The sequence below is a fragment of the Mobula birostris genome, chromosome 28 (assembly GCF_030028105.1).
Source record: "Mobula birostris isolate sMobBir1 chromosome 28, sMobBir1.hap1, whole genome shotgun sequence".
Lineage (NCBI taxonomy): Eukaryota > Metazoa > Chordata > Chondrichthyes > Myliobatiformes > Myliobatidae > Mobula > Mobula birostris.
The window spans coordinates 3,769,767-3,785,722 of NC_092397.1; the positions used below are offsets into that span (position 1 = coordinate 3,769,767).

Consider the following 15,956-nt stretch of genomic DNA (forward strand, 5'->3'; position numbering starts at 1 on the left):
CCCCCAGAGTATCGCTGTCTCGTTTCACCGTATTCATGGGTATTCTTCTATAGTTAAACGGCAATTAAACTTGCATTGATTGGTTTCGGAGGATTGTCAAGCACACAAGTTACCGCGTTCCTCGTAATGCGCCAAGGGATTTGCCGTAAGGTTTCCTGTGACCCTGTTCATTGAGCAACTGGTATCTGAGCCAACCCAAGAGGTGTGTGTGTGGGGACTGCTTGGGAGGATGAAGAAGTTGCTGGTTGTTAATTAGATTATGAGGACACTCAGTCCTCGTTTATTGTCATTTAGTAATGCATGCATTAAGAAATGACACAATGTTCCTCCAGTATGATATCACAGAAACACAGAAAATCTGATGATTCCCTGTTTTTGTTTTCTAGATAGTATCTGCTGTGCAATACTGTCACCAGAAGTGTATTGTTCATCGGGATCTGAAGGTGAGCAACCTAGTTTCCGCCTGTTACCCTCGACAGGGCGTCCACTCTCAGATGAACAAGCTTGGTCACTGCCGATGTGTTGAGTTCTGTTTCTTGTGCCACACCTTAACTTCACAGTGATGGTGGGGGTGTGGGAGGAACAAATCCTGCATCAGGGAGGCTCCCCTTCTCTACCCATCCCCAGCGTTTGCAGGCACTTGTCCCTCCAGCTGTACGAGAACGGGGGTGGAGTTGAAACCAGTTTGCGATTTCGACCGCGCGACTCTGCGGATGCTGGGAATCCTGAGCTACACACACAAAATGCTCAGCAGGCCAGGCAGCATCCATGGAAAAGAGTAAGCAGCCTGAGAACCTTTGTCAGGATTAGAGAGGAAGGGGGAAGAAGCCAGGGAAAGAAGGTGAGGAGAGGGGAAGCTGGTGAGACCAGGTGAGGGGGAAGGTGGGTGGGGGAGAGGGGGGATGAAGTGAGACACTGGGAGGTGATAGGTGAGACCAGGTGAGGGGGAAGGTGGGTGGGTGAGGGAGAGGGGGGATGAAGTGAGAAACTGGGAGGTGATGGGTGAGACCAGGTGAGGGAGAAGGTGGGTGGGTGGGGGAGAGGGGGGATGAAGTGAGACATTGGGAGGGTGATAGGTGAGACCAGGTGAAGGGGAAGGTGTGTGGGTGGGGGAGAGGGGGATGAAGTGAGACACTGGGAGGTGATAGGTGAGACCAGGTGAGGGGGAAGGTGGGTGGGTGGGGGAGAGGGGGAAGAAGTGAGACACTGGGAGGTGATGGGTGAGACCAGGTGAGGGGGAAGGTGGGTGGGTGGGGGAGAATGGGATGAAGTGAGACACTGGGAGGTGATAGGTGAGACCAGGTGAGGGGGAAGGTGGGTGGGTGGGGGAGAGGGGGGATGAAGTGAGACACTGGGAGGTGATGGGTGAGACCAGGTGAGGGGGAAGGTGGGTGGGGGAGAGGAGGGATGAAGTGAGACACTGGGAGATGATAGGTGAGACCAGGTGAGGGGGAAGGTGGGTGGGTGGGGGAGAGGGGGGGATGAAGTGAGACACTGGGAGGTGATGGGTGAGACCAGGTGAGGGGGAAGGTGGGTGTGTGGGGGAGAGGATGGATGAAGTGAGACGCTGGGAGGTGATGGGTGAGACCAGGTGAGGGGGAAGGTGGGTAGGTGGGGGAGGGGGGATGAAGTGAGACACTAAGAGGTGATGGGTGAGACCAGGTGAGGGGGAATGTGGGTGGGTGGGGGAGAGGGGGGGATGAAGTGAGACACTGGGAGGTGATGGGTGAGACCAGGTGAGGGGGAAGGTGGGTGGGTGGGGGAGAGGGGGGGATGAAGTGAGACACTGGGAGGTGATAGGTGAGACCAGGTGAGGGGGAAGGTGGGTGGGTGGGGGGAGGGGGGATGAAGTGAGATACTGGGAGGTGATGGGTGAGACCAGGTGAGGGGGAAGGTGGATCGGGGGGAGGGGGGATGAAGTGAGACACTGGGAGGTGATAGGTGAAACCAGGTGAGGAGGAAGGTGGGTGGGTGGGGGAGAGGGGGATGGTGAGACACTGGGGGGGTGATAGGTGAGACCAGGTGAGGGGGAAGGTGGGTGGGTGGGGGAGAGGGGGGGATGAAGTGAGACACTGGGAGGTGATGGGTGAGACCAGGTGAGGGGGAAGGTGGGTGTGTGGGGGAGAGGATGGATGAAGTGAGACGCTGGGAGGTGATGGGTGAGACCAGGTGAGGGGGAAGGTGGGTGTGTGGGGGAGAGGATGGATGAAGTGAGACACTGGGAGGTGATGGGTGAGACCAGGTGAGGGGGAAGATGGGCAGGTGGGGGAGGGGGGATGAAGTGAGACACTAAGAGGTGATGGGTGAGACCAGGTGAGGGGGAATGTGGATGGGTGGGGGAGAGGGGGGATGAAGTGAGACACTGGGGGGGTGATAGGTGAGACCAGGTGAGGGGGAAGGTGGGTGGGTGGGGGAGAGGGGGGGATGAAGTGAGACACTGGGAGGTGATGGGTGAGACCAGGTGAGGGGGAAGGTGGATCGGGGGGAGGGGGGATGAAGTGAGACACTGGGAGGTGATGGGTGAGACCAGGTGAGGGGGAAGGTGGGTGGGTGGGGGAGAGGATGGATGAAGTGAGACACTGGGAGGTGATGGGTGAGACCAGGTGAGGGGGAAGGTGGGCAGGTGGGGGAGGGGGGATGAAGTGAGACACTAAGAGGTGATGGGTGAGACCAGGTGAGGGGGAATGTGGATGGGTGGGGGAGAGGGGGGATGAAGTGAGACACTGGGGGGGTGATAGGTGAGACCAGGTGAGGAGGAAGGTGTGTGGGTGGGGGAGAGGGGGGATGAAGTGAGACACTGGGAGGTGATGGGTGAGACCAGGTGAGGGGGAAGGTGGATCGGGGGGAGGGGGGATGAAGTGAGACACTGGGAGGTGATGGGTGAGACCAGGTGAGGAGGAAGGTGGGTGGGTGGGGGAGAGGGGGATGAAGTGAGACACTGGGGGGGTGATAGGTGAGACCAGGTGAGGGGGAAGGTGGGTGGGTGGGGGAGAGGAGGGATGAAGTGAGACACTGGGGGGGTGATAGGTGAGACCAGGTGAGGGGGAAGGTGGGTGGGTGGGGGAGAGGGGGGATGAAGTGAGACACTGGGAGGTGATAAGTGAGACCAGGTGAGGGGGAAGGTGGGTGGGTGGGGGAGAGGGGGATGAAGTGAGACACTGGGAGGTGATAGGTGAGACCAGGTGAGGGGGAAGGTGGGTGGGTGGGGGAGAGGGGGGATGAAGTGAGACACTGGGAGGTGATGGGTGAGACCAGGTGAGGGGGAAGGTGGGTGGGTGGGGGAGAGGGGGGGATGAAGTGAGACACCTGGAGGTGATAGGTGAGACCAGGTGAGGGGGAAGGTGGGTGGGTGGGGGAGAGGGGGATGAAGTGAGACACTGGGAGGTGATAGGTGAGACCAGGTGAGGGGGAAGGTGGGTGGGTGGGGGAGAAGGGGATGAAGTGAGACACTGGGAGGTGATGAGTGAGACCAGGTGAGGGGGAAGGTGGGTGGGTGGGGGAGAGGGGGGGATGAAGTGAGACACTGGGAGGTGATGGGTGAGACCAGGTGAGGGGGAAGGTGGGTGGGTGGGGGAGAGGGGGGATGAAGTGAGACACTGGGAGGTGATGGGTGAGACCAGGTGAGGGGGAAGGTGGGTGGGTGGGGGAGAGGGGATGAAGTGAGACACTGGGAGGTGATAGGTGAGACCAGGTGAGGGGGAAGGTGGGTGGGTGGAGGAGAGGGGGGATGAAGTGAGACACTGGGAGGTGATAGGTGAGACCAGGTGAGGGGGAAGGTGGGTGGGTGGGGGAGAGGGGGGATGAAGTGAGACACTGGGAGGTGATGGGTGAGACCAGGTGAGGGGGAAGGTGGGTGGGTGGGGGAGAGGGGGGATGAAGTGAGACACTGGGAGGTGATCGGTTCTGATGAAGAGTCCTGTGGAGGCAAAGAAATCTGGTATATTTAAAGAGGAGATTGATAGGTTCTTAATTAGGGCATCAAAGGTTACAGGGAGAAGGTAGGAGAATGGGGTTGAGAGGGATGTTAAGTCAGCCAGGATGGAGTGGGGGCAGACTCGATGGCCTGATTCCGACCCTTCGTATTATCATTTTTTTAAGGTTCCTTGAAAAGTTTGGGGGTTAAGAGGGTCATGAAATGAGCAGCTAAATTTTATGAATCATGTGGAGGTATCAGGTTAAAAGAACCTTTAGAAAGGAGAGGGCATACAAGAGTCTCTTGAAATGAAAGTGGGTATAAGTGCCCCTAGAAATGAGAGGGGCTATGTTTCTGAAACGAGGGGTAAACGGGTCCATTGAAACGAGTGGGGGTAATGGCCTGTTGAAATGCAAGGGGCCAGGCTGTTGTGGACAACTGTCCAACGCTGACTTCCACACACACACTTCCATGCGCGGTGGCTGCTGGTGGACGTGCTGATTCCTCCCTGATTTTGGTGTACCTCCTCCCCTCCCAGGCCGAGAATCTGCTCCTAGACGGGGACATGCACATAAAAATAGCGGACTTTGGCTTCAGTAACGAGTTCACGCTGGGGAATAAACTGGACACGTTCTGCGGCAGTCCCCCCTACGCTGCTCCGGAACTCTTCCAGGGCAAGAAGTACGACGGGCCTGAGGTGGACGTTTGGAGTCTTGGCGTGATCCTCTACACCCTCGTCAGCGGCTCGCTGCCTTTCGACGGCCAGAACTTGAAGGTACCTGGCCAAGCTGAGCTGGGTGTCTCCCAGTTTCTGTTTGTCTGGAGTGAGACTGAGTTCAGCTCACAGCACGAGTGCTTTCTGATTTCCCTTTCTAACTGTACTTCTCTGTCATTTTCAGCCCGTCGCAGCCTCTGAGAGACAAATGTGTGGCCCTTCAGCCCATTGCAACCATTCTGACCCTTTTGCAAGATTCCTACCAGACTGCCACACATGCTAAGGGGCAATTTCTAGCAGCTGATTAACCCATGACCCATGCATAGTTGGGTTGTGGGAGGGAACTGGAGAACTCAGGGGAAACCCACACGGTCACTGGGAGCATGTGGAAACTGCAGACATACATAGAGACAGAGACATCGACACGGTCAGAGACAGAGACATTGACACATACTCAGACAGAAACACAGGCAGAGACAGAAATGTGGACACACACAGAGACAGAGACATCGACATGGACAGAGACACAGACAGAGATGGAAACACAGACAGAGACAGAGACATCGACACAGAGACAGAGACATCGACATGGACAGAGACATCGACATGGACAGAGACACAGACAGAGACAGAAACACAGACAGAGACAGAAACATCGACACACAGAGACAGAGACATGGACAGAGACACAGACAGAGACAGAGACACAGACAGAGATAGAGACATCGACACATACTCAGACAGAAACATGGACACACATAGAGACAGAAACACAGGCAGAGACAAATGTCGACACACACAGAGACAGAAACCGACACACACACAGACAGAAACCGACATATACTCAGACAGAAACATTGACGCAGAGACAGAAACATAGACACAGACAGAGACACACACAGAGACAGAAACACAGACAGAGACAGAAACATCGACGCATACAGAGGGAGACACACACAGACAAACATTGACACATACAGAGACACAGAGATAAACATCAACGTACATAGATGCACAGATATGCAGACAGTGGGTCTCACGCACACACATAGACACATGCACCCGCACACTGTGACAGAGGTCAGGATGGAATCTGAGTCTCTGTCTGTGATCACCGCAGCATTCTCGGACCCTCGGCGTGTCCGTATCCGGTAGTGTGGGTGGGATTGTTAGACTTCCTCTATATAGCAGTTTCGGACGCGGCTTTGATTACAAAACTTAACCGATGTTTGGATACTTGTACAGAGTGCTAAGGTCCAGGTGCAGGTCGATGGGACTAGGAAGAATGACAGTTCGGCACAGACTAGATGGGCCAAAGGGCCTGCTTCTGCACTGTAGTGATCAGCCTCGATGTCCGTGTTGGCACAGACCATACTGCCTCTCAGAACCAAGTCGCTTGTCACCAGGGTGTCCGAAGCTGGAGGCTTGATAAGATCTGAAGAGGGAATTAACATACGAGCACTGAAAAAAGACGCATTTATATCTGCTGTCGATGTGTCTGCAGGAACTCCGGGAGAGAGTGCTGAGAGGCAAATATCGAATCCCCTTCTACATGTCCACAGACTGTGAAAATTTACTCAAGAAATTCCTGGTACTAAACCCTGCCAAGCGAGGCAACTTAGAGGTGAGCCTGAGAGGCGTCAGTGGTGAGCACGCGTGCGGAATCGCCCGGTTTGGGCCCAGCACGAGCGAGATCTGTCAGAAACAGGGTCCAGTCTCCTGCACACCGAAAACCCCTGGGACAGGTGGGGGAGAGGCCAGGCCCGTGCCCTACTGTCTTGTGGGGAGGGGGGGGGAGCTAAAGGAATACCAGAGGGATGGCATGGAGGGTGTGGTGGAATGTGGTAGGTGGGGTAGGGAGGTGTGCCGAGCAGAGGGAGAGGCGGTGAGGAGGGAGCGTCACGCTGAGGGAGGGGCGGTGAGGAGGGAGCGTCACGCTGAGGGAGGGGCGGTGAGGAGGGAGTGTCACGCTGAGGGAGGGGCGGTGAGGAGGGAGCGTCACGCTGAGGGAGGGGCGGTGAGGAGGGAGTGTCACGCTGAGGGAGGGGCAGTGACGAGGGAGTGTTACACAAAGGGAGAGGCGGTGAGGAGGGAGTGTCACACTGAGGGAGAGGCGGTGAGGAGGGAGTGTCACACTGAGGGAGAGGCAGTGAGGAGGGAGTGTCACACTGAGGGAGAGGCAGTGAGGAGGGAGTGTCAGGCTGAGAGAGAGGCGGTGAGGAGAGAGTGTCACTCTGTGGGGGGGCGATGAGGAGGGTCACACTGAGGGAGGGGTGGCGAGGAGGGAGTGTCACACTGAGGGAGAGGCGGTGAGGAGGGAGTGTCACACTGAGGGAGAGGCGGTGAGGAGGGAGTGTCCCACTGTGGGAGAGGCGATGAGGAGGGAGTGTCACACCGAGGGAGAGGTGGTGAGGGGGGAGTGTCACACTGGGGGGGCAGTGAGGGGGAGTGTCACACCGAGGGAGTGTCACACTGAGGGAGGGGCGGTGAGGAGGGAGTGTCACGCTGAGGGAGAGGCGGCGAGGAGGGAGTGTCACACTGAGGGAGGGTTGGTGAGGAGTGTCACACTGAGGAGGGGGGGTGAGGAGGGAGTGTCACACTGAGGGAGGGTCAGTGAGGAGGGAGTGTCACACTGAGGGAGGGTTGGTGAGGAGTGTCACGCTGAGGGAGGGGTGGAGGAGGGAGTGTCACACTGAGGGAGGGTTAGTGAGGAGGGAGTGTCACACTGAGGGAGAGGTGGTGAGGAGGGAGTGTCACACTGAGGGAGGGTCGGTGAGGGAAGAGTGTCACACTGAGGAGGGGGGTGAGGAGGGAGTGTCACACTGAGGGAGGGTCGGTGAGGAGGGAGTGTCACGCTGAGGGAGGGGCGGTCAGGAGGGAGTGTCACGCTGAGGGAGGGGCGGTGAGGAGGGAGTGTCACGCAGAGGGTGGGGCGGTGAGGAGGGAGTGTCACGCTGAGGGAGAGGCGGTGAGGGGGGAGTGTCACGCTGAGGGAGAGGCGGTGAGGAGGGCGTGTCAGGCTGAGGGAGGGACGGTGAGGGAGTGTCACACTGAGGGAGAGGTGGTGAGGAGGGAGTGTCACACTGAGGGAGGGGCGGTCAGGAGGGAGTGTCACACTGAGGGAGGGGCGGTCAGGAGGGAGTGTCACACTGAGCATGGGGCGGTGAGGAGGGAGTGTCACGCTGAGGGTGGGCGGTGAGGAGGGAGCGTCACGCTGAGGGAGGGGCGGTGAGAAGGGAGCGTCACGCTGAGGGAGGGGCGGTGAGGAGGGAGCGTCACGCTGAGGGAGGGGCGGTGAGGAGGGAGTGTCACGCTGAGGGAGGGGCAGTGACGAGGGAGTGTTACACAAAGGGAGAGGCAGTGAGGAGGGAGTGTCACGCCGAGGGAGGGGGTGTGGAGGGAGTGTCACACTGAGGGAGAGGCGGTGAGGAGGGAGTGTCACACTGAGGGAGAGGCAGTGAGGAGGGAGTGTCACACTGAGGGAGAGACACTGAGGGAGAGGCAGTGAGGGGGGAGTGTCAGGCTGAGAGAGAGGCGGTGAGGAGAGAGTGTCACTCTGTGGGGGGGCGGTGAGGAGGGTCACACTGAGGGAGGGGTGGCGAGGAGGGAGTGTCACACTGAGGGAGAGGCGGTGAGGAGGGAGTGTCACACTGAGGGAGAGGCGGTGAGGAGGGAGTGTCACACTGTGGGAGAGGCGATGAGGAGGGAGTGTCACACCGAGGGAGAGGTGGTGAGGGGGGAGTGTCACACTGGGGGGGCAGTGAGGGGGAGTGTCACACCGAGGGAGTGTCACACTGAGGGAGGGGCGGTGAGGGAGTGTCACGCTGAGGGAGAGGCGGCGAGGAGGGAGTGTCACACTGAGGGAGGGTTGGTGAGGAGTGTCACACTGAGGAGGGGGGGTGAGGAGGGAGTGTCACACTGAGGGAGGGTCAGTGAGGAGGGAGTGTCACACTGAGGGAGGGTTGGTGAGGAGGGTCACGCTGAGGGAGGGGTGGAGGAGGGAGTGTCACACTGAGGGAGGGTTAGTGAGGAGGGAGTGTCACACTGAGGGAGGTGTGGAGGAGGGAGTGTCACACTGAGGGAGGGTTAGTGAGGAGGGAATGTCACACTGAGGGAGAGGTGGTGAGGAGGGAGTGTCACACTGAGGAGGGGGGTGAGGAGGGAGTGTCACTGAGGGAGGGTCGGTGAGGGAGTGTCACACTGAGGGAGGGGCGGTCAGGAGGGAGTGTCACGCTGAAGGAGGGGCGGTGAGGAGGGAGTGTCACGCAGAGGGTGGGGCGGTGAGGAGGGAGTGTCACGCTGAGGGAGAGGCGGTGAGGGGGGAGTGTCACGCTGAGGGAGAGGCGGTGAGGGGGGAGTGTCACGCTGAGGGAGAGGCGGTGAGGAGGGCGTGTCAGGCTGAGGGAGGGACGGTGAGGGAGTGTCACACTGAGGGAGAGGTGGTGAGGAGGGAGTGTCACACTGAGGGAGGGGCGGTCAGGAGGGAGTGTCACACTGAGGGAGGGGCGGTCAGGAGGGAGTGTCACACTGAGCATGGGGCGGTGAGGAGGGAGTGTCACGCTGAGGGTGGGCGGTGAGGAGGGAGTGTCACGCTGAGGGAGAGGCAGTTATGGGGGAGTGTCACACTGAGGGAGGGGCGGTGAGGAGTGTCACACTGAGGGAGGGTCGGTGAGGAGGGAGTGTCACACTGAGGGAGGGGCGGTGAGGAGTGTCACACTGAGGGAGGGTCGGTGAGGAGGGAGTGTCACACTGAGGGAGGGGCGGTCAGGAGGGAGTGTCACACTGAGCATGGGGCGGTGAGGAGGGAGTGTCACGCTGAGGGTGGGCGGTGAGGAGGGAGTGTCACGCTGAGGGAGAGGCAGTGATGGGGGAGTGTCACACTGAGGGAGGGTCGGTGAGGAGTGTCACACTGAGGGAGGGTCGGTGAGGAGGGAGTGTCACACTGAGGGAGGGGCAGTGAGGGGGGAGTGTCACACTGAGGGAGAGGCAGTGAGGAGGGAGTGTCATGCTGCGGGAAGGGTTTATTGGGGTGGGAGATCTGTGGTGCATTAGGGGTGGAGAAGGGAGATGCCCCACTGTGGGAGGGGGTCATGGGGAGGGGGGAGATGCCCCACTGTGGGAGGGGGTCATGGGGAGAGGGGGGAGATGCCCCACTGTGGGAGGGGGTCATGGGGATGGGGGGGAGATGCCCCACTGTGGGAGGGGGTCATGGGGAGGGGGGAGATGCCCCACTGTGGGAGGGGGTCATGGGGAGGGGGGGGGAGATGCCCCACTGTGGGAGGGGGTCATGGGGAGGGGGGGGAGATGCCCCACTGTGGGAGGGGGTCATGGGGAGGGGGGAGATGCCCCACTGTGGGAGGGGGTCATGGGGAAGGGAGGAGATGCCCCACTGTGGGAGGGGGTCATGGGGAAGGGGGGAGATGCCCCACTGTGGGAGGGGGTCATGGGGAGGGGGGGGAGATGCCCCACTGTGGGAGGGGGTCATGGGGAGGGGGGGGAGATGCCCCACTGTGGGAGGGGTCATGGGGAGGGGGGAGATGCCCCACTGTGGGAGGGGGTCATGGGGAGAGGGGGGAGATGCCCCACTGTGGGAGGGGGTCATGGGGAGGGGGGGGAGATGCCCCACTGTGGGAGGGGGTCATGGGGAGGGGGGAGATGCCCCACTGTGGGAGGGGGTCATGGGGAGGGGGGAGATGCCCCACTGTCCCTGGTGAAACTGACCTCAGCCATTGCCTTGTCCAGCAAATCATGAAAGATCGATGGATGAATGTTGGCTACGAAGACGACGAGTTGAAGCCCTACTTGGATCCCGAGCCCGATTACAAGGACCCCCGGCGGACAGGTGAGTGTCCAGGCTGCCCGCTCTCCTCTAGCTGCGAGCCTTCTCTGCAGACGGTCTAACGGTGTCTCTCCCTGTGCCACAGAGCTGATGGTTAACATGGGGTACTCGCGGGAAGAGATCACCAGCTCCCTAGTGAACCAAAAATACAATGAAGTCATGGCCACGTACCTGCTGCTGGGCTGGAAGACCTCGGAGGTAAGTCGGCGACTGAAGAGGGCGGTAGGACAGAGGGACTGCACCCATAATTCCCTGAATGTGGCTTCACTGATAGACAGGGCTGTAAAGAGCCACAGGAAAGCAGCATCCATCGTCGAGGACCCCCACCATCCAGGCCATGCCCCCTTCCCACGACTACCATCAGGAAGGAGGTACAGGAGCCTCAGGGCCCACACCACCAGGTTCAGGAACAGTTATTACCCCTCAACCATCAGGCAGGAGGTACAGGAGCCTCAGGTCCCACACCACCAGGTTCAGGAACAGTTATTACCCCTCAACCATCAGGCAGGAGGTACAGGAGCCTCAGGACCCACACCACCAGGTTCAGGAACTGTTATTACCCCTCAACCATCAGGCAGGAGGTACAGGAGCCTCAGGACCCACACCACCAGGTTCAGGAACAGTTATTACCCCTCAACCATCAGGCAGGAGGTACAGGAGCCTCAGGTCCCACACCACCAGGTTCAGGAACAGTTATTACCCCTCAACCATCAGGCAGGAGGTACAGGAGCCTCAGGACCCACACCACCAGGTTCAGGAGCAGTTATTACCCCTCAACCATCAGGCTCCTGAACCGGTGTGGATAACTTCACTCTCCTCACACAGATCTGATCCCACAACCTACAGACTCACTTTACAAGGGCCCTCTACAACCTGCGCTCTCAGGATTATGAGTCTTTTGCACGTTGGATGTTTGTCGGTCTGTCTTTGTGTGTAGTTTTTCATTAATTCTGTTTTTTCTCTGTTCTGTGAACACCCACAAGTAAATGAATCTCAAGGCGGCACAGAGTGACATTGAGCACATACTGTGGTAATAAATCAAACACTCCCCTAGCGGGAGGGAGGCTTCAGCGCGGCTAACTTAACCTGCCTGTCAGTGTGGAGTCGACCCTTCTGCCCCAGCAACCCCCGTCAACCCTAACCTAACCACGGGACAACTTGCAATGCCCAAGTAACCTAGCCGGAATGTGCAAGGCAACCGGAGCACCCTGGGGAGAACGTACAAACTCCGAACCCGACGCCCCGGCGGTAACAACGAATGGCCGTGCGACTGTGGCGCCCAACTTCACTCACCTCAACACTGAACCGTTTCCACAACCTGCAGACTCACTTGCAAGGGCACCCAACGCACGTTCTCAATGTTACCTCTCTATTTATCGTCTGCCTTTATTGTACTTGTGGGGTTGGTCTTCTTCGGTTGTTTGTCGGGCTTTGTTTGGCCATAAGATGTAGGATGAGAATTGTCCTGCTGAAGGGTCTCGGCCTGAAACGTCGAGTGTGCTCTTTTCCATGGATGCTGAGTTTCCCCGGCACTTTGTGTGTGTTGCTCCCGTCAGACTTGGCCCACTTTGCCTACTGAGTGTGCTCTGCCATTTCATCATGTCTGTTCTCAGCCCCAGTCTCCTGCCTTCTCCCCGTGTCCCTTCATGCCCTGACCAGTCAAGAACCTCTGCCGTTAATATACATACAGTCTTGACTTTCACAGCGGCCTGCGTGCGGCAATGAGTTCCACAGACTCACCACTGTCTGGCTAAAGAAGCTCCTCCCCATCTCCGTTCTAAATGGACATCCCTCTATGCTGAGGCTGTGTCCCCTGGTCCCAGACTCTCCCACCTCTCCACATCCATTCTATTTGAACATTCGATAGGTTTCAATGAGATCCCCCTCATTCTTCTGAATCCCAGTGAGTACAGGCCCAGAGCCTTCTAATGCCCCGGTACTTTCCCGGTGATTCAATTGTATTTCTTTGTTCTACTGTGAATGCCCGCAGGAAAATGAACCTTGGGGTAGTATATGGTGACATATACTGTACATACTTTAATAATAAATTAGCTGTGAACTTTTTCTGCACCCAGTGGGGGCTAAACGGGCAGGCGTTTCTTCGTCCGCCGTTAGCAAGTTTGTACGTTCTCTCCCTGTGAACCACGTGGAATTCCTCTGGGTGCTCCAGTTGCCTCCCACGGCCCAAAGACGTATTGGTCGCTGTAAATTGTCCCGCGATTCGACCAGGGTTAAATTGGTGGGTTTCTGAGTGGCGCCACTCGAAAGGCTGGAAGTGGCTGTCTCGCAAGAAAATAAAATATGCCTGAGAGAAGTTTATAATCAGAATCAAGTTTAATATCACCGGCATATGTCATGACATTTGTTGTCTTTGCGGTAGCAGTACAATGTAATACATAATATAGAAAAAAACTGAATTACAGTAAATAGCAAAATGAAATAAGTCATGCAAAAACAAATTAAAAAGTAGTGAGGTAGTGTTCATGGATTCAATGTCCATTCAGAAATCGGACGGCGGAGGGGAAGAAGCTGTTCCTGAATCATTGAGTGTGTGTCTTCAGGCTCCTGTACCTCCTTCCTGATGGTAGCAATGAGGACAGGGTATGACCTGGGTTTATAAGAGAGACAGTGTAGACAGATAGTTGTAAAGAATTAGGACAATGTGCAGCTTGAGTGGTTGATGGTTGGGTCGAGTTGTTCACTGATCTCGGCAATTTACTTGCAAGCGCTCTGTCACCACGTGAGGAGACATCGTCAATACGCTGTCGACTGTGCACTCTGACGATGTCCCCTCGCACGGTGACGAAATGCTTGCAAGTGAATTGCCAAGATCGGAGAACAACTCAGCTCAGCTAGATGGAAAGTTCCTTTCTCCCAGGGTAGAAATGCCTAATACCAGAGGTCATGCAATGAAGGTGAGCGGGGGAAAGTTTAAAGGAGATGTGAAGGGTCAGTTTTTTTTACATGGGGAGCGGTGCGTGTGTGGAATGTTCTGCCAGGGGTGGGGGTGGAGGCAAAGACAGTAGAGGTGTCGTAAGAGGCTGTTACACAGACCATGTGCAGGGAAGGATGGGACATGGACCATGTGCAGGGAATGATGGGAGATGGACCATGTGCAGGGAATGGAGGGAGATGGACCATGTGCAGGGAATGATGGGAGATGGACCATGTGCAGGGAATGGTGGGAGATGGACAATGTGCAGGGAATGATGGGAGATGGACCATGTGCAGGGAATGATGGGAGATGGACAATGTACAGGGAAAGGTGGGAGATGGACCATGTGCTGAGAATAGAGGGAGATGGACAATGTGCAGGGAATGATGGGAGATGGACCATGTGCAGGGAATGGAGGGAGATGGACCACGTGCAGGGAATGATGGGAGATGGAGCATGTGCAGGGAATGGAGGGAGATGGACCACGTGCAGGGAATGATGGGAGATGGACCATGTGCAGGGAATGGAGGGAGATGGACAATGTGCAGGGAATGATGGGAGATGGACCATGTGCAGGGAATGATGGGAGATGGACCACATGCAGGGAATGATGGGAGATGGAGCATGTGCAGGGAATGATGGGAGATGGACCACGTGCAGGGAATGATGGGACATGGACCATGTGCAGGGAATGATGGGAGATGGAGCATGTTAAGGGAATGATGGGAGATGGACCATGTGCAGGGAATGATGGGACATGGACCATGTGCAGGGAATGATGGGAGATGGAGCATGTGCAGGGAATGATGGGAGATGGAGCATGTTAAGGGAATGATGGGAGATGGACCATGTGCAGGGAATGGAGGGAGATGGACCATGTGCAGGGAATGATGGGAGATGGACCATGTGCAGGGAATGATGGGAGATGGACCATGAGCAGGGAATGGAGGGAGATGGACCATGTGCAGGGAATGATGGGATATGGACCATGTGCAGGGAACGGAGGGAGATGAACCATGTGCAGGGAACGGAGGGAGATGGACCATGTGCAGGGAACGGAGGGAGATGGACCATGTGCAGGGAATGATGGGAGATGGAGCATGTGCAGGGAATGATGGGAGATGGACCATGTGCAGGGAATGGTGGGAGATGGACCATGTGCAGGGAATGATGGGAGATGGACCATGTGCAGGGAATGGAGGGAGATGGACCACGTGCAGGGAATGATGGGAGATGGAGCATGTGCAGGGAATGGAGGGAGATGGACCACGTGCAGGGAATGATGGGAGATGGACAATGTGCAGGGAATGATGGGAGATGGACAATGTGCAGGGAATGATGGGAGATGGACCACATGCAGGGAATGATGGGAGATGGAGCATGTGCAGGGAATGATGGGAGATGGACCACGTGCAGGGAATGATGGGACATGGACCATGTGCAGGGAATGATGGGAGATGGAGCATGTTAAGGGGATGATGGGAGATGGACCATGTGCAGGGAATGATGGGACATGGACCATGTGCAGGGAATGATGGGAGATGGAGCATGTGCAGGGAATGATGGGAGATGGAGCATGTTAAGGGAATGATGGGAGATGGACCATGAGCAGGGAATGATGGGAGATGGACCATGTGCAGGGAATGATGGGAGATGGACCATGAGCAGGGAATGGAGGGAGATGGACCATGTGCAGGGAATGATGGGATATGGACCATGTGCAGGGAATGGAGGGAGATGAACCATGTGCAGGGAACGGAGGGAGATGGACCATGTGCAGGGAACGGAGGGAGATGGACCATGTGCAGGGAATGATGGGAGATGGAGCATGTGCAGGGAATGATGGGAGATGGAGCATGTTAAGGGAATGATGGGAGATGGACCATGTGCAGGGAATGGAGGGAGATGGACCATGTGCAGGGAATGATGGGATATGGACCATGTGCAGGGAATGGAGGGAGATGGACAATGTGCAGGGAATGATGGGAGATGGACCATGTGCAGGGAATGATGGGAGATGGACAATGTACAGGGAAAGGTGGGAGATGGACCATGTGCTGAGAATAGAGGGAGATGGACAATGTGCAGGGAATGATGGGAGATGGACCATGTGCAGGGAATGGAGGGAGATGGACCACGTGCAGGGAATGATGGGAGATGGAGCATGTGCAGGGAATGGAGGGAGATGGACCACGTGCAGGGAATGATGGGAGATGGACAATGTGCAGGGAATGATGGGAGATGGACAATGTGCAGGGAATGATGGGAGATGGACCACGTGCAGGGAATGATGGGACATGGACCATGTGCAGGGAATGATGGGAGATGGAGCATGTTAAGGGAATGATGGGAGATGGACCATGTGCAGGGAATGATGGGACATGGACCATGTGCAGGGAATGATGGGAGATGGAGCATGTGCAGGGAATGATGGGAGATGGAGCATGTTAAGGGAATGATGGGAGATGGACCATGAGCAGGGAATGATGGGAGATGGACCATGTGCAGGGAATGATGGGAGATGGACCATGAGCAGGGAATGGAGGGAGATGGA

At 57.0% G+C, this 15,956-nt stretch overlaps 1 protein-coding gene across 6 annotated transcripts in view; it reads left to right on the forward strand.

Moving 5' to 3' along the window:
• The window catches only part of mark2b (MAP/microtubule affinity-regulating kinase 2b), a 180,669-nt gene that overhangs the window by 133,864 nt on the left and 30,849 nt on the right, over positions 1-15,956 (forward strand). For all 6 annotated transcript variants that reach the window (XM_072245999.1, XM_072246000.1, XM_072246002.1 and 3 more), the window contains 5 exons: positions 387-443; positions 4,452-4,688; positions 6,133-6,252; positions 10,371-10,470; positions 10,553-10,665. In XM_072245999.1, coding sequence (XP_072102100.1) covers positions 387-443; positions 4,452-4,688; positions 6,133-6,252; positions 10,371-10,470; positions 10,553-10,665 — 627 coding nt within the window. The remainder of the gene's footprint in view (positions 1-386; positions 444-4,451; positions 4,689-6,132; positions 6,253-10,370; positions 10,471-10,552; positions 10,666-15,956) is intronic.